We start from the raw sequence: 19607 nt of genomic DNA on the forward strand, positions 1-19607 counted from the left end.
GCATTAATAACTTATGGAGGAATGAAGCTGTAAGTGGCACATGGAAGCAATATTCAGAAAGGTTTTACACAATAGAGTTGTAATAATTTCTAGGCTTCCACTTAACTACTATCTTTCAGAAGGCAATGTTCAATTCATTTTCGAGAGGGATTGAAAACTTTCCCATGTGCTTCTGAGTAATTGATAAATTGCATTCAAGATCCTAATTCTTTAGCTCCAAAGGATTGGGCTTTGATAAAAAGACATCAACTTTTGCATAAACTAATTGCAATAACAAAGCAAGAAAAGGAGATACTTTGGAATCTTAGAAGAAATACTGAACATGCTATAGTCATTATATATTCTTAAGCACAAGGAAAATATGTTACTTCTGTAAAAAATTTACTTTTCTTTCTACTTTCCTGAATTTCATACATTTTAATGATCCCTGGGTCAAGAAGATCCCCTGGAGAAGGAAACTGCAACCCACTCCAGTATTCTTGCCTGGGAAATCCCATGGACAGAGGAGCCTGGTGTGCTACAGTACATAGGCTATCAAAGAGTTGGACACAACTGAGCCACTGAACACATCCAATTGTAAATTAATGATAATATGTTGTCTTAAAACAAGAAATGTCTTTTTAAAAACCATGACTTCTAAAGATAGCATTTGCAGACAGGATAGATGTAGGATCATGTGCCTCAGGTATTTTATCTGATAATCTGATCAATTTTCTAATCTTTATAAAAAATTAAAGGAAGTCCCTAATCGGGCAGGCAATGCCAGGCACTTGAAGTTTTCCAGGACAAAAATATGTACTTAAACCAAGTAGCCCAGTTTCCTTGGATGTCATATCAGCTTAGTTTGGTTTGTGAATTTGCTTCTGCAAAGTAATATAGCATGTATTTAAAGAAAATTAGGATTTGGTGAGAAGTGAGTTGCCTAAATTGGACCCTCTACTATAAAGGCCATATTTACTGGTTTAGTTATTTACATTTTAACAAAAGTTTAATTTGAACAATGCAGTTAATTTTAATGTAATAGCATTGTCACACAAGCAAGTGCTTCTTAAACTGGATTAGAGGTACTTCTCCTGACCTGAGAGACTTCCCTGGTGGCTCAGATGATAAAGCGTCTGCCTACAATGTGGGAGACCCGGGTTCAATCCCTGGGTCAGGAAGATCCTCTGGAGAAGGAAATGGCACCCCACTCCAGTACTCTTGCCTGGAAAATCCCATGGACAGAGGAGCCTGGTAAGCTACAGTACATGGGGTCGCAAAGAGTCGGACACGACTGAGCGACTTCACTTTCACTTTCTCCTGACCTGTCAAACATGCTCACTCTTTCCGTGACTTTTAAATCATCTTATTACTGAATACCAAAGGGTTTTTATTGTGAAATATTTTGAGGCCATGCATTTCTCAGTGTGTGATGATCATAAATGATTTATGAATGACATGACAGATTGTTCCTCTCTATAACTTGATGAAAACCATGAAGTTGTCGAGGATGTTTTCTGAAAAAATCCTTATTAAAGGAAAGACATTTTTGCCAGGAAGTTATTCTCCCCCTTTGCTGAAGAAAATGTTCAAGAGCCGCCTGCAATAGCTCCAGCCTCCAGGAACACCGGGATCTAGAAGCGCTAAGTATTCCTCTCACTTTGAACAGGAAGTTACTGTATCTCTGACAGTGACAGCCTCTGTCCGATCTCAGCTGGACAGTGATCACAGTTCAGATCTAGAGACTTTCCCTGTGCCTCTGAAAGTGGACAAACATGTCAGTCCATGGGGTGTATTCTCAAATTCACATAATGGATATGCAATCTAAAGGGGAACTAGAAACAGGAAAGAAATCTTCATGGTCCAGAACCTTTGAGCAATTTCAAGAATTTTGAATAAACTCCAAGTTCAAAAATAAATATAAAGATGTGACTTGCCTAAAGGTAGAACTTAAGCAAAATAAAATAGGTACCTCCAGTGTCAGAAACATGGATGGTATTTTGGGTTTAGTTCAATTTTAGTACATTTCATTTTCAATTAGTTTTACAGCAAGGTTTGGAATCACACAATGTGTTTTAAGTGTATTTCATTAAGATGGTTACCAAAATCTATTATGAAATATTTTACTTAATTAGGTAAAAGGTTATAATATTGAAATTATTTTGCCAATTGTGGAGTGCTATACTAAGGTAATCTCATAAATATTTGTTCCCTGATGCTGTCAAATAAATGAAGCACAATTGTATCTTTGTCTTAGAAATATCATATTTAATTTTCAAAAGAAAAAACTTTAATATTTTTTATCAAATAATGTTATTATAATTATGAAGATACCCTCAAACTCTCAATTATTAAATAAAGTACAAGTCATGTTTTTGGTGCTGAAAACAGTGGTACTTGTGGTGTGGGAGGAGGGCAAAGAGGGCAGAGACGCACCTTGATATACGAAGTGGAAACCCCGTGCTGGAGCCCCGCTCTTTGCGCTGAATCGGAGCAGAATCTGGTTGGATGTGGCCAAAGGCAATGTCTCACCTGGAGGGAAAATCAGAGATCATCTATAGGATAGAAAATAACAGGGTGTTTATTTTCTGGTATTTTTATTTTCTTCTGAGATAGGTATTAAATGTTCTGTGTTCTTAGTTAAAAAAAAAAAGATAAAGTCAGATGGTTTTATATGTGGGATAACAATGCATTTGAAATTTTACATTGAAAATAAGATTTTACTAAGTAAGCAAGCAAATTCAGAGATGATTAAATTTTTCCTCCACAAAAGAAAATTAAAATAGACAAGCTTAACATTAATTCTCCTGGCTGTGTGACTGGAATCAAAGAGCTCACTGAAGGTTTACCTGAGTGAGACCCCGAGAGTGAGCTGAGCAATCTGGCCTGTGGGTGCGCACCGTCAAACAGCTCTGCCAGGTCATTCAGCGCCGTCTGGAAATAGGCGAACTGCCCAAACACCACTGAAAATGAAGGGGTAGGTTGGCACGAAATGCTTTTTTAAAAATAAAGAAATGAATGAGGTCCCATCACTTCATGGAAAATAGATGGGAAAAAGTGGAAGCAGTGACAGACTTTATTTTCTTGGGCTCCAAAATCACTGCAGGCAGTGACTGCAGCCATGAAATTAAAAGACATTTGCTCCTTGGAAGGGGAGCTACGACAAACCTAGACAGCATATTAAAAAGCAGAAATATTGCTTTGCTGACAAAGGTCCGTATAGTGAAAGCTGTGTTTTTTCCAGTAGTCATGTACAGATGTGAGAGCTGGACCATAAAGAAGGCTGAGAGCTAAAGAACTGATGCCTTCAAATTGCAGTGCTGAAGAAGTCTCTTGAGAGTCCCTTGGCCAGTAGAAATATCAACCAGTCAGTCCTAAGGGAAATCAACCCTGAATATTCATTGGAAGGACTGATGCTAAAGCTGAAGCTCCAATACTTTGGCCACCTGATGCCAAGGGCCAACTCATTCGAAAAGACCCTGATGCTGGGAAAGATTGAGGGCAGGAGGAGAAGGGGACAACAAAGGTTGGATGGCATCCAACAAAGGTTGGATGGTTGGATGGCATCACTGATTTAATGGATGTGAATCTGAGCAAACCCTGGGGGACAGTGAAGGACTGGGGAGCCTGGTGTGCTGCAGTCCAAGGGGTCACAAAGAATTGAATACAACTCAGTGACTCAACAACAAACACAGGATTTTAGAGGCATTGGTCATCATAAAGAGTGGAAATCTAGTAAGTTTTACTGTTCATTTTTTATAACAAAATAAATATTTTGAAGCCAGTCTTTAAATTAAATTGGTATTCTCCATTTTCCACTTACTGATAGAGTCAGTGGACCTTCTTGGGAGTCTGGTCTCTCTGCCCTGGTTTCTGTGATCACATCCATCACCCTCTAAGTATCAGACACCTGATTTTCTTAACACAGCAAGATGACACGAGGGAAGCCTTGCCTGGAAACTCAGTCACCCGTGAGATCTGCCTGAAAGAAGGAGCTTAAGATACTGAGTACGTTGCCTTGCACTGTTCATGAGGTGATCTAAACTACCAGAGGCTGAAGTAAGTCCTTGGAGGAAGTTTTTATTAGATTTTTAGAAGCCTGTGATTAATATAAAAGAAGTTCATAGAAATCATGTCTCCCATATGCAAGTTTCTTGAGCAGCAATTAACTTTCTCATCACATAATTGTGTTTTTAAAATGTTTGCCCTCAAACAGAATGGAACCTTAGAATTTTTGTCAGTTTTATTTCTATGAGAGGGTGGCTGCTATTTTGAGTGTAAAGAAAAGAATTATAGAGTATGTTGGGTTTTAACTTTTACTGTTGGGAGAAAGGAACTATTCCATAAAATTATAAAAGCTATTCTCTTCTGACTTTGGGAACGAATCCAACACAGAGGTATCTTCCCGGTCTAGAGTGAGAGGGGAGATGTTGAGGGAGCCGCCAGAAGCCTGTCAGCATAGGGCCGTCTAGGCATGAAGCCGTCCCAGAAAATTGGCTCAGGGCCAAGTTCAGGAAGGAAACTCGGGATGTCAGATTCAGAGGGGTCAGACAGGGCACTGCCTACTTTCCCATCTGCAGTCACTCAAAGGTGGGTTCACTGACCCAGTGATTTCCAGAATAATCAATAATCAAATATACATGCCAGTATCTCACAGACTGCTCAGGTTCCCCTCGCCCACATGTGAGGAAATGATCACACACAAACAACCAAAAGAGAAAATGCTTCCTAACAAAAACAAGAACAAAGCCAAAATTATTCTGCTTATTCTGGATTGGAATCCGAGATGGAAGTTTAAGCATTTTACATCCACTACAGTGGATCTTGTATGAGACACCTTTGGAAAACCTGTCACACATCATCTTCTTTTATATTAATTCATTAAATCAAGGGCTGATGCATTTGTTTATAAAATGATGGAAATATTATCACAGAAAGAAATATGACAGTGAATTGAAAATAAGAAAACCTTACCAAATTCCTTTGGTACCGTTATTGAATAGAGGCAGATCTGACCGGCGGTATAGTTGTGAGGGTAATTGGGTGACAAGACCACCCCCTCTGATCCCGTGTACTGGCCTCCGCAGGGGGCTGAAAGAGATCAATCGAGAATTATGTGCTGTGTGTAACCACATGGCAGGTGACAGGGACCTAAAAATGACAGCATTGTGCAGTCAACATGAATATTCAAAGACCTAACAAAGTATCATAGTCAAAAACTGATTTTACATCTCTATCAAAAGTGAAATAGGAAGAAAAGCAAAGATTGAGCAAGTGAGAATGAAAGTAACTCAACTTAAGAGGAGGACCTAATATTATTTTTAAGCACGTTCTCAGACATGCTAAAATAATAATGAAAACAGTTCTCATGAAAGCAGGAAGAGGTCGAATAAAGACAAATTGTTAAGTTACTTCAAAAGTCTCACTAGAATTTTCCAGTGGATCTCAAACACCATATTAACTTAAGTGATACAAAGATTATTTCCATTTTGTAATTGTCTAATTACTATGAGACTAAAAGAAAAATAACCATTTTTAGTCTTTGCTATCCTTTCATCATAGATTCAGCTCAAGAGTGACAGGTATAGTTACTAATGTATCTGGGGTCTCTTCTTGTAAGTCCCACTGAAAGCCGAAGGAACGCAAAAGTAGAAAGTGAAGGCAGGTACATTGTTGAGGTGCTACGTGCACAACTCAGTGAGAGAAGATTGTGTGTTTATTTTCCCTCTGACCATCTTATTTACTCTCAGCATTGCACTTGCTTAGAAAATTAAAAAAAAAAAAAAACAACTGTAGCCTGGATATTCAAAATACTATTGCTAAGCATCTTAAAGTAGACATCCAATTAAATTCCAGTTTTGAAAGACCCAGTTTTTGGATTAAATTGCAAATCCTTCCATTTCTCCTGTTTTTACTTAAAAAGAGGTCCATGTCTGCTCATCTGTTTAGAATGCTATGTATCCACTGAGGTGGCACTGATTCCACCCTCTGTGGCCTGACTACATGCCTCCTTATCCTGGACACCTTCTGTGATCTGGATTCATAATCATTTTCAGTCTGTTGAAAAGTTCGTATTTCTATAGCTTATTTCTTCTAGGTGTGACAGTTTTCAAGCATTAAAAATGATAGAAATCAGAGATAACATGCTTAATCTTTTGACTAGCACACTGTTAAGTCCTAATGGATGGCCAGGCTGAATAAAACTCCTCAGATGTTGATGCTGGCGTCAAAGTGCCTTACTGATGACTGCGCAGATTTCCCAGGGCCTGCTCTATGCGCCTGGAAAGAAAAGTCAAGCTCTAGAAAGTCAACGAGGACAGCTTAGACACCTGACAGCTTCACACTAGTAGAGATTTCACTTAACTGAGCTAAGAGCAGCCTTCATGCTAATGTCTTAACTCAGAGCAATTTTATCAGCCTAAAACAATTGCCATGACTTCTTTTTTTTAACAATCTTAAGTAGAAAAAAAATGTTTTTACTTTTACATGGAGGAAATTCTCTATGCTAAACTTCAAAACTCAAGGTTTTCAGTGAAAGGCTGGGAGACTTCTACCAGTTGAAATGGATCACTTAATTTTTAAAAAGTCAACCATACAAATTCCACCACATTATTTCCAAAATACATATATATATGTATACATTTATATTTATACATATAAATTTTCTTAAACAAAGTTCAAATTTTTAAAGATAAGTACAAATGAAGGACAGAAATTTACTTTATTTTAGACATATAAAATTCAAGCAGATCTTTTTACAAATATCCATTTTCTGTAAGAAAAAGTTAAGCTATTTTGAATTTTAAACAAGCATAAATGATAAGTGGAAATAAATCTTTACTGGGCTAACATTTGGATGGCCAAATGATCACGCAGAGATCTTATCAATCAGGAATCATATCTTCTGATATATTTGCTCAAGTGTAACTGTTGTGCTTAGTTGCTCAGTCATATTGGACTTTTTGAGACCCTGTGGACTGCAGCCCACCAGTCTGAAATATATATACATATATATATATATTTCAGAAATAACATGGTTGAATTTGTGTGGTTGATTTCTTAAAAAATTAAGTGATACATTAAGTGATAGAAGGAGTCTTCCAGTATTTCTGCAAAGATTTACTTTGTTCACAAATAGGATGAAAGAATATTACTTTATGATAATAGGAAACAATGAAAACTAAAAAGGATGAAATGAAAGAAAACAGACGTGGCTTTTTAGGTTCTCTGCTACCTTGATAAATTGTACTGTGGTTATACATTCTTCCCCAGATTTGAAGATAAGCACCAAACCTGCATGATACACTTCAAAGCAACCAAACATTGGTGTAATTGAGAAAAATAGATAGAGAATTCTCGTTTAATTAGTAATAATTATTCTGTCCATGTTACTGTGTTAATCTGAGAAATAGGAATAGCTTTTCTTATGCTGGAAATTCTTTTATATTATTATGATAATAATAGGAAAATAAATATACTCTTGCTCTTTGGTAATTAACATATTAAACAGACCGTTTTCTAAATGAATAAGGACATGCAGCAGCATTCACTGCAGATGGTAACAAGAAACTAACTCATCCATTTGGTTAATTGGAATATATGTAAACCAAAACCAACATAAACAGAAGCCATTTTGACTCATGCAAGAGACTTGAGGATGTTTCCATTTCTGTTCTAATTCAGTACGAAACCTCAATGAACAAGAACTGCAGGCAACAGAAAGAAAAATTATGTCATGCCTTTAAAACAAACTAGTCCAAAATATGTTCTTTAATATACAAACTACAGAGATGTTTAAAATATAGCAACATTCACTTAGCTTAATTGGTGATCTGAGTAATTCACAGACATTAATTCAGCACAAATGCACTGTTCTTCATAAGATATCCAAAATAAACTATGGGAAAGGTCATTTCTGCTTAATGATTTGGAATTCTTAAGTTTCATTTAAATTTAAATAAATAAGGAAAATCATTCTTTGATGTTTTATGCACACAGATACGATGACTAGTTAACAGAAACTGCTTGATGGGTCTTCAGATATGGAAAAAACCTCTAATTTAAAATTAGATTATTTATCTATTGCCTAAATGTGACCTCTTTTTTTTTTTTCATTGAGTCTGTGACTAGAGAATTTATTGTGATCCCTCATAAGTTCAAAGCATGTTTGAATTTAATACAATGCACAGTTTTCACAGTTAGAAATGACCAACTATCTAAGTGAAAGAACAGTCTTTTGGACTCTGTGGGAGAGGGAGAGGTGGGATGATTTGGGAGAATGGCATTGAAACACGTATAATATCATATATGAAGCAAATTGCCAGTCCAGGTTCGATGCATGATACTAGATGCTTGGGGCTGGTGCACTGGGACGACCCAGAGGGATGGTATGGGGAGGGAGGAGGGAGGTGGGGTTCAGGATGGGGAACATGTGTATACACGTGGCGGATTCATGTTGATGTATGGCAAAACCAATACAATATTGTAAAGCAATTAATCTCCAATTAAAATATATATATTTATGTTTTTAAGAAAAAAAAAATACTCTTCTCCCAGAAACCTGAGTAAATTAAATTAAACGGTCAAGGAAGTCCAAATCCTTATCCCACATTGCTCTGCAGGGTTACCCCACTAATAGGGATAGAGGACTGATGTGCAGACCCTTTCCCAAATGAGGGCCCAAGTTCCAGAGGCAAGTTATTCCTGAAGACAGGTATGGCCCCACACGTCAGTACGTACCATTGCAGGAGGGCAAGACCCGGTTCCATGCAGGCTTTCCGTCCCCTCCAATTACACACGTGATGGAAGATGGGTCAGCGATCTTGTAGCCAGAGTCACACTTGTACGTGACAGTTGAGCCGAGCTTGAAGTCGGTCCCAATCCTCGTCCCATTCATTATGTTTCCAGGGTCAAAACAGGCTTCCCGTGGTTTCTCTGTGGGATAAATGAATGCAAACTCCATGAGAGCAGGGATTTTATTTCTTTAAGTCTCCAGCAAATGAAAAATGCTCAAAAAGAAATTGATTGACTCACGGCCAAGTTGTTAATGTTCAAGTCAATGATAATCATAGAAAAACAGAAAAAACTCCTTTGATAAAATTACATTCCTCATTTTTCAAGTGACAATAAACTGCAGAATTCCTGTTGTGGTTGATTTCCTGACTTTTATATTTTATTCATAGTAAAATGAAATCACACCACATTTTAGGAAGAGATGCGAGAACTGGCTTCTCAAAAGGAGGTGGGCTTAATTCATGTGAGTTAAGGGTGATATTTTATGCTGGGAAGACGATCAAGGAAGGAAGTTCTGATCTTGTACTACCCTCAGTGAATCAATGATGCTAAACTTAGCTGGAAAACATGTTTCCTGATCCATAAGGGCCAGGCCCTGTGCCTGGAATGTAATAATTACCCAAGACAGTTCCATGCTAATCGCAGTACCTGTTGCAAGGAAGTGAGGGTGGATCATGTATCAGGCATTGAGCTGGATATTTTGCATGTTTCATTCAAATGTTCACCCACTTCTGCGACATGAGGATGATCTGGACACTGTTTTACATTTTGAGAATATGAAGCTCAAGATAGGCTAAATAACTTTCACAAAAATGCCCTGAGAAGTCCTGTCCAGTTATAGGACCACTAAAGGACACATTTGCTAAAAACCTTGTTGTTTAGTCACTCAGTCATGTCAGACTCTTTGCGACCCCATGGACTGCAGCATTTCAGGTTTCCTTATCCTTCACCATTTCCTGGAGTTTGCTCAAATTCCTGTCCATTGAGTCAGTGATGCCATTCAACCATCTCATCCTTTGCCATCCCCTTCTCCTCTGGCCCTCAATCTTTCCCAGCATCAGGGTTTTCTTACAGTGTGTTGGCTCTTCACATCAGGTGGCCAAAGTTTTGGAGCTTCAGCTTCAGCATCAGTCCTTTCAGTGAATATTCAGGGTTGATTTCTTTTAGAACTGACTGGTTTGATCTCCTTGCTGTCCAGGGGACTCTCAAGAGTCTCCTCCAGCACCATGACTCCAAAACATCAATTCTTCAGCGCTCAGGCTGCTTTATGGTCTAACTCTCACATCTATACATGACTACTGGAAAAATCATAGCTTTGGCTAGATGAACCTTTGTCAGCAAAATGATGTCTCTGCTTTTTAATACACTTTCTAGGTAGGTATGTCATAGCTTTCCTTCCAAGGCTAAAAACCTTTCTTCTTCCAAATATAAGTACAAAGGTGTCTTCTTTCTCTCACACAGTCTTGCAGCTGTGTTTTGTAGCTTGTGTCTTGGTAGCTTTAAATATTGTAAATGTTCTATTTTAGCAGACCTTCCAAATATCTCTAAATCATGTATCTATATCTCCTTCTGTTGCATATAATTCCACCATTTGAATTCCTTTCTGTTTGTGCTTGTCAACTTCGTTCACTCCATCAGCAAAGCCCCTTGTAACATCAGAAACCTCTGGAATGGAATTTTATAGCTTTTCAAGTGATCGATAGAGATGTTATGCTGAGATGTTTTTCTTTTCTTTTTTGGGGGGGTTGCAGTTAAGAAAATGCTGTTTGTTATGAATATGTGTGAGTGTGTGTGTGGAATGGGGTTATCAATAATAATACAAATATAGGCTCAAGGATAACTTGAGTGCATAAAATAAATATGTTTCAGCTCCTTTCATTTTTTGACAATCTTTCCCCGAGGGCTAAGCACACACATAAAGGATTTCTGGAGAGTATAAACGCAAGGCTTCATTTTACCTTTATGGGGAGTTGTGATCAATATGGATTATATTCCCTTTTAAACATTTTCCCTCACTGAGTATCTGCCTACTGTGTATGTGTATTCAGTCACGTCTGACTCCTTGCAACCCCATGGACTGCAGCCCACCAGGCTCCTCTGTCCATGGAATTCTCCAGGCAAGAACGATGGAGTGGGTTGCCATTTCCTTCTCCAGGGGATCTTCCTGACTCTAGGATCAAAGAGACTCCCCTCTCTTGCATCTCCTGCATTGGCAGGAGGGTTCTTGATCACTGTGCCACCTGGCAAACTCACTGCCAGTGAGTAAATCCACACAGTGGTATTTGAGGATGCTCCTGGGAAACTGTGGCAAGGGAGCTGGGAAAGAGTGAAGATGAAATGAGCTCTGAAAACTGCATCTTGCATCCTCTGAGGAATGGTTTACATGCAGCAGAAGAGGGAAAAGGCACAAACTTTGTAAAGTTTTGCAGGACAGAGAAGAGGCCTGTTTTTGGCTGCATTTATTCAATACTTCGCCGCATAATTTTAATTGTCTCTGTATCAACATCAGCCAAACAGAGATCTCTTTGGCAATGTTTCCCAGTCTATTATAATCAACTATTGGAATATATTATTTACATACTTTTGTTAAAAGTGCAACATAAATATATAAATATTATATTATCATGAGTATCATATGTGCTATATAATCATATATGTCATAGATAATATAACAATTATCACGAATCATACCTCATTATCATGTGTATCATATACCATGTATACTATATTATCACACATATTAAACATTACCATATGCATCATATGCCGTATGTACTATATTAGCATATATAACATATTGAACATTATCATATATCATACATATCATATGCAATGCATAATATTTCAATTATCATACATAATATATCATATGGATACATTTTGGAAACCCCTCTAGGTCTTCTATTTTGCTTTGGTTAGAGTCTCACAGCAAGAGCTGTGAACTCTGTTGGGACTCATGCTCTCTAATCACTTCATTAAAAACTGATTTATTCAAGGAGTAGGGGACATTCTGATAATTCTTTGTAGCTTCCTCAAATCCCATAGAGAGCACAGATCCATTTATTTTAATCAAATAAGCGACAAATAAGCAAAACTGTGGTCACCAGAATAATCTTTCCATCAGCTTCCTTCCAGGAGAACATACCCAGCATCTAATAAATACAAGCACTGGTCTAGGGTATACATTTTTCTCCCATAAAATAACAGAGAAAAAATGCATTTCTCATGCCTGGTCAGCCTTTTTGATAATTTTTTGTTATAAATGTCTGTTGGTTTAGGGTATGTTTGGTTAAATAACACACCCTCAATTTTCTGCTCCATGTTGCTAATAGAGAGCTTTGAGGCCAGTTTTTCTTCATTTCTCCAAATGAACTGCATCGAATCTTTTGGTTCCATTTACTCAGTTGTCAGTTCAGGATGTTTCGTGATAAATCACGGTACTTTTTCTGCTTACAATTTGTCACAATTTCTAAGGAGATGACTTCATTACACAGTTCCTGTCAGTTCTGCTTAAGGACGCTTCCCAGAACTCCTGCCCTAGAGCCATGTCGATGGACTCTGCGGGGTCTCTGGGGTCACTGGCAGGACTGCCCTGAGGCTCCTCCGGGTCAAGTCCAACCGCCATGTCTGCTCTCTGCTTCCCTGACCAATGACAAATGCATAGTCTTTTTTTTTTCCCTTGAAGTACAGTTGATTTACAATATTATATTAGTTTCAGGTGTACCAACAGTATGGTGATTCACTATTTTTGCAGACTGAATTCCATCATAAGTTATTACAAAATAATGGCTTCAATTTCCTGTGCTGTGAACAACAGAGGATGAGATGGTTGGATGGCATCATCAACTAAACGGACATGAGTTTGAGCGAACTCCTGGAGGTAGTGAAGGACAGAGGAGTCTGCTGTGCTGCAATCCATGGGGTCGCAGAGTCAGATACCACTTAGCAGCTGAACAGCAACAAAATAGTGGCTGTAATTCCCTGTGCTGTAAAAAAGGTCCTTGCTGCTTATCTACTTTATACGTGTGTGTGTTAGTCGCTCAGTCGTGTCCAACTCTTTGTGACCCCATGTACAGTAGCCTGCCAGGCTCCTCTGTCCATGGGATTTTCCAGGCAACAATACTGGAGTGGGTTGTCATTTCCTTCTCCAGGGGATCTTCCCAACCCAGGAACTGAACCCAGGTCTCCTGTACTGCAGGCAGATTCTTTACTCTCTGAGCCACCGGGGAAGTAGTAGTTAGCTAATCCTGTACCCCTAGTTGGTCTCTCCCCATTCCTTTTCCCGTTCGGTAACCACAAGTTTGTTTCCTATGTCTGTGAGGCTGTTTCTGCTTTGCTTATACATTAATTTATATTATTTTTTAGATTACACTTCAGTTCAGTTCAGTTGCTCAGTAGTGCACAATTCTTCATGACCCCATGGACTACAGCACGCCAGGCCTCCCTGTTTATCACCAACTCTCGGAGTTTACTCAAACACATGCCTCATGAACAGTATGAAAAGGCAAAAAGATAGGACACTGAAATATGAACTCCTCAGATTGGTAGGGGCCCAATATGCTACTGGAGATCAGTGGAGAAATAACTCCAGAAAGAATGAAGAGACACAGACAAAACAAAAACAATACCCAGTTGTGAATGTGATTGGTGATAAAAGTAAAGTTCAATGCTATAAAGAACAATATTGCATAAGAACTTGGAATGTTAGGTCCATGAATCAAGGCAAATTGGAAGTTGGTCAAACAGTAGATGGCAAGAGTGAACATTGACATTTTAGGACTCAGCGAACTAAAATGGACTGGAATGGGTGAATTTAGCTCAGTTCAGTTCAGTTGCTCAGTTGTGTCCAAATTTTTGTGATCCCATGAAATGCAGTACACAAGGATCCCTGTCCATCACTAACTCCTGGATTTCATTCACACTCATGTCCATCGAGTCAGTGATGCCATCCAGCCATCTCATCCTCTGTTGTCCCCTTTTCCTCCTGCCCCCAATCCCTCCCAGCATCAGTCTTTTCCAATGAGTCAATTCCTTGCATGAGGTGGCCAAAGTACTGGAGTTTCAGCTTTAGCATCATTCCTTCCAAAGAAATCCCAGGGCTGATCTTTAGAATGGACTGGTTGGATCTCCTTGCAGTCCAAGGGACTCTCAAGAGTCTTCTCCAACACCACAGTTCAAAAGCATCAGTTCTTCAGCGCTCAGCTTTCTTCACAGTCCAACTCTCACATCCATGCAGGACCACTGGAAAAACTATAGCCTTGACTAGATGGACCTTTGTTGGCAAAGTAATGTCTCTGCTTTTGAATATGCTATCTAGGTTCATAACTTTCCTTCCAAGGAGTAAGCGTCTTTTAATTTCATGGCTGCAATCACCATCTGCAGTGATTTTGGAGCCCCCCAAAATAAACTCTGACACTGTTTGCACTGTTTCCCCATCTATTTCCCATGAAGTGATGGAAACGGATGCCATGATCTTTGTTTTCTGAATGTTGAGCTTTAAGCCAACTTTTTCACTCTCCTCTTTCACTTTCATCAAGAGGTTTTTTAGTTCCTCGTCATCTGCATATCTGCGGTTATTGATATTTCTCCTGGCAATCTTGATTCCAGCTTATGCTTCTTCCAGCCCAGTGTTTCTCATGATGTACTCTGCATGTATGTTAAATAAGCAGGGTGACAATATATAGCCTTGATGTACTCCTTTTCCTATTTGGAACCAGTCTGTTGTTCCATGTCCAGTTCTAACTGTTGCTTCCTGACCTGCATACAGATTTCTCAAGAGGTAAGTCAGGTGGTCTGGTATTCCCATCTCTTTCAGAATTTTCCACAGTTTATTGTGATCCACACAGTCAAAGGCTTTGGCATAGTCAATAAAGCAGAAATAGATGGTTTTCTGGAAATCTCTTGCTTTTTTGATGATCCAGCGGATGTTTGCAATTTGATCTCTGGTTCCTCTGCCTTTTCTAAAACCAGCTTGAAGATCTGGAAGTTCATGGTTCATGTATTGCTGAAGCCTGGCTTGGAGAATTTTGAGCATTACTTTACTAGCATGTGAGATGAGTGCAATTGTGTGGTAGTTTGAGCATTCTTTGGCATTGCCTTTCCTTGGTATTGGAATGAAAACTGACTTTTTCCAGTCCTGTGGCCACTGCTGAGTTTTCCAAATTTGCTGGCATATCGAGTGCAGCACTTTCACAGCATCATTTCTCAGGGTTTGAAATAGCTCAACTGGAATTCCATCACCTCCACTAGCTTTGTTAGTAGTGGTGCTTTCTAAGGCCCACTTGACTTCACATTCCAGGATGTCTGGCTCTAGGTGAGTGATCACACCATCATGATTATCTGGCTCAGATGACCATTATATCTACTCTTGTGGGCAATAATCCCTTAGAAGAAATGGAGTAGCCATCATAGTCAACAAGACTGCGAAATGTAGTACTTGGATGCAATCTCAAAAATTACAGAATTATCTCAGTTCGTTTCCAAGGCAAATCATCCAATATCACAGTAATCCAAGTCTAGGCCCCGACCAGTAATGCTGAAGAAACTGAAGTTGAACGATTCTCTGAAGACCTACAGGACCTTTTAGAACTAACACCCCCAAAAGATGTCCTTTTCATTATAGGGGACTGGAATGCAAAAGTAGAAAGTCAAGAAACACCTGGAGTAACCGGCAAATTTGGCCTTGGAGTACAGACTGAAGCAGTGCAAAGGCTAATAGAGTTTTGCCAAGAGAACACACTGGTCATAGCAAGCACTCTCTTCCAACAGCACAAGAGAAGACTCTACACATGGACATCACCAGATGGTTGACACTGAAATCAGACTGATTATATTCTTTGCAGCCAAAGATGGAGAAGCTCTATACAGTCAGCAAAAACAAGACTGGGAGCTGACTGTGGCTCAGATCATGAACTCCTCATTGCCAAATTCAGACTTAAATTGAAAAAAGTAGAGAAAACTACTAGACCATTAAGGTATGACCTAAATCAAATCCCTTATGATTATATAGTGGATATGAGAAATATATTTAAGGGACTAGATCTGATAGACAGAGTACCTAATGAAGTATGGATGGAGGTTCATGACATCGTACAGGAGACAGGGATCAAGACCATCCCTAAGAAAAAGAAATGCAAAAAAGCAATATGGCTGTCTGAGGAGGCTTTACAAATAGCCCCTGAAAAGAAGAGAAGCAAAAAGCAAAAGAGAAAAGGAAAGATATACCCATTTGAATGCAGAGTTCCAAAGAATAGCAAGGAGAGATAAGAAAGCCTTCCTCAGTGATCAGTGCAAAGAAATAGAGGAAAACAACAGAATGGGAAAGACTAGAGATCTCTTCAAGAAATTAGAGATACCAAGGGAACATTTCATGCAAAAATGGGCACAATAAAGATTCTATTTTTAAGTGATAAAATTGTAAACTGTAATAAAGATCAGAAAGTTTGTAGATGTTAGTGTTTTGAAAGAAGTAAATTAATATTCTGCTTAAAAATCATATCAATAAATGCAAGTTCGTTAAAAGGTTAACAGAGTTGAAACAGTCTAAGTTTTATTTTATAATTCTGGTAACTAATAACTAACTCACACACTTAAACAAACATATGCATACATATACATATTCACTATTTTTATAAAGCCCTCAGACACGACTGAGCGACTTCACTTTCACTTTTCACTTTCCCCGCATTGGAGAAGGAAATGGCAACCCACTCCCGTGTTCTTGCCTGGAGAATCCCAGGGACGGGGGAGCCTTTTGGGCTGCATCTATGGGGTCGCACAGAGTCGGACACGACTGAAGTGACTTAGCAGCAGCAGCACTACTGTCAGCTGATATGTTGGTGAGTCCTTTTCTCTAATTCTTTGTAAGGTGCCCTGTGTTTTCCTTGTTAACATGAGAAATAGATTTGAAAATATATATATATTTATTTTCATTACCCAAAGGGTAAAATGCTTAGGTTGGGGTGGTTTTTGCTTGTGAGTTTTCTGTGTGTTTTCTCCGGATGCTGGTGACAGTGGGTGGTAGACCCCAGAGAAGTGGGCAACACCCATCATGTGACCAAAGCAGAAAGATGTGAGCAGAATCAGTGCTTGTGTGTGCGTGTGTCCCTGCGCGCTCAATCGCTCAGTCATGTCTGACTCTGCAACTCTGTGGACTGTAGCCCACCAGGCTCCTCTGTTACCATTCCCTCCTCCTGCTATTTTCCCGACCCAGGGATCAAACCCATGTTCCTTGTGTTTCCTGCGCTGGCAGGTAGGATTCTTTACCACTAATGCTGCCTGGAAAGTCCTGGGATCAGTACTTATGCCCCATCAAACCAACACCATAGGTGAAAGGACAGGGAAAGGGCAATCAATATTTTACATTTTGAAAAATACTGAAATAAAACTAAGCTGGTTGATGTACTTATATTGAGTCATCCTAGAGAAACAAGATAGTAAAATAATCTTAAAATAGTCCTTAATTACTTCAATTATTCATTGCATGTGCTAAGTCACTTAAGTTGTGTCTGATTCTTTGAGACCCCATGGACTGTAGCCCCCACCCGCAGGTTCCTCTGTCCATGGGATTCTCCAGGCAAGAATACTGGAGTGGGTTGTCATTTCCTCCTCCAGGGGATCTTCCTGACCCAGGGATTGAACCCGCATCTCTCATGTCTCCTGGATTGACAGGCAGGTTCTTTACCACCAGCGCCAATCATAATTTATCTTTAAGTCACCATGAATCTGGAGAAAAAACAAAAACAAAACTTCCTCCCCTACTTTCTTTTCTTTTGGCTAAGGTAGAAATGCATGTTGGAAATTTCTTCTCCTCTGGAGAGATTGGAACCTCTTCCCTAGACAGGTGAGAAAGATGTCAGAATTTTATGCATTAAAGAGATAGGCAAGATTTTATAAATAAATGTTTACAATGAAAGCAAATTCTGATACAAATTACTTTCCTTGCCAGTTAAGCTGATCACAGTACCTTTAAATTCAATGGCAAACCCCGACAAGCCCACAGAAGCATCGCTTCGAAATGCCAGAAAAAGACTATTTCCGCTGCTCTCAATTCTTTCTGGGGCTTGAGAACCCTGGAAACTTCCAATGAGAGGGCTGTTGGAGTCCTCTCCTTCATAGATGTGCAGGAAATCATAGCTGGGCTCCATGTTGAAACTGAAAGGAAAGAATATTGATGAGTTTCCATATCTCCTCTTCTTCCCAACTATCAAGTCTCTGAGAGCATACAGCGATTGTATTTGCCTTTGTATTTTAACTTTTAAAAAGCAGGATGATCCAAAACCTAAATACAATAATAATCAAAATGGCAATAAATACAACAGACATCAATTATAACAAATATTAGTAGTATTTTACATAACAACCATTATCTTCAATACAGTATGATTTGAAGATATTTAAAGGAAAATGAGTCCTTGTAACATAGATACAGTGTCTCGTCCCTGTAACTGTGATATTTCTAATGAATGCAGTTTAAAGGAAGGTGGTTCAGAAGTGATGCATTTCCACTGATATTTGATTTTTATGTGAAAATATTTTTAGTTTAATAATATATATCCTTGATGTTTGGGCTTCCCTGGTGGCTCAGATGGTAAAGAGTCTGCCTGCTGTTAATCCTTGGTGTTGCTGATGATTCTTTAAGTTCAAAAATATTTTTGGTTCTTTACTTTTAAAATTGTAATTGCCTCTGCTTGCTTAGGTAATTCGGCCAATATTTGCAGTCCTTACAACGGTACAAAGTGTGGAAGTCAAACCTCACGTCATTTCACCATGGCTGAATGTTCCAATTTTCTCTCCCTTCTCCCTCCTTCTTCCTCTCTCCCCTTCCCACCCTCAGTATTTATCCGTCTCTCTCGTAATGTGAACACCCTAATAATTTCCAGTGTCTGACAATTAAAGTCCAAAGCTCTCAAGTGGGATATGGTTTGAAATGTCTCTGCCGTTTACGGCAATAAGGATGACAATAATCTAGGAACTTGAAGCATACGTCCACTCTGAAGTGAAAGACTGAACTTGGTTCAGGCATCTAAGAGTGGGGTCAGAATAGCAAATACAGCAGACAGAGGCTCAGCTGTAGCCCATTTTGCCCGGCCCTCCTCTGTCCCGGCACCTCTAAGTCAGATACTTTAGGGTCCTTGACGTGGACCAGTCCAGGCAGCTTCCACTCTCTTTCCTTTCCTTTGGAGACATATTTGGATATACAAGGATGGAGAAAGTCAGGCCTTTTTAGATATTATCACAAACACGTGCTGTTGTTTAAGTAGCTCAAATTTATCTGGAGATACAAGTAATAAAGCATGAAGCCTAGGTCCCTCCCAAAGCTGCCCCCAGGTTCTGAAGGGTGCAACATGAGGGATGGCCATGGACCCCACATGAGTGTGCTACCTGCATCTGCACTTCTCCGCCCTACTCCCTGTCAGGGTGCCCCTGCTCCCACGTGAGCACATTTACTCAAGGAGTTTGTTAAAGGTTTCAGAGCCTGCTTATCTGATAAGCTCCCTGAAGTTGGAAATGAAGAGGAAGTAAAAGACTGGAATGATTGCAGAGTGAATAAAGGGGCCAAAAGGAATCGCAGTGACCCAGCAGAACGTGATGGTAATAACAGTTTCAGTTAGAATAGTTTACAAGGGTGTTTTTAGATTCTGATCATGCAACACCCCTATAACTGGCAGAACTAATTATTATGATAGATTATTCTGAATGATGGAAATTCGGTTGGGCACAAACAAGTACATTCTACCTGCCCTCTGCTTTGGATGCCCCATCACGTATGCCCTGAGGTCTGAAATGATTCCTGTAAGTAGTGACGGTGCCTTTGGTTAAATCCTGTCTTATAC

At 39.3% G+C, this 19607-nt stretch overlaps 1 protein-coding gene across 1 annotated transcript in view; it reads right to left on the minus strand.

Moving 5' to 3' along the window:
- Nucleotides 1-19607, minus strand: part of CSMD1 (CUB and Sushi multiple domains 1) — a 1658099-nt gene that overhangs the window by 239005 nt on the left and 1399487 nt on the right. The window contains exons 29-33 of the mRNA XM_052661250.1: nt 17738-17925; nt 8719-8913; nt 4954-5070; nt 2829-2942; nt 2416-2511 (exon numbers count right to left, since the gene is read on the minus strand). Of these exons, the coding sequence (XP_052517210.1) occupies nt 2416-2511; nt 2829-2942; nt 4954-5070; nt 8719-8913; nt 17738-17925 (710 nt within the window). The remainder of the gene's footprint in view (nt 1-2415; nt 2512-2828; nt 2943-4953; nt 5071-8718; nt 8914-17737; nt 17926-19607) is intronic.

Source organism: Budorcas taxicolor, chromosome 24, assembly GCF_023091745.1.
Source record: "Budorcas taxicolor isolate Tak-1 chromosome 24, Takin1.1, whole genome shotgun sequence".
Classification (NCBI taxonomy): Eukaryota; Metazoa; Chordata; class Mammalia; order Artiodactyla; family Bovidae; genus Budorcas; species Budorcas taxicolor.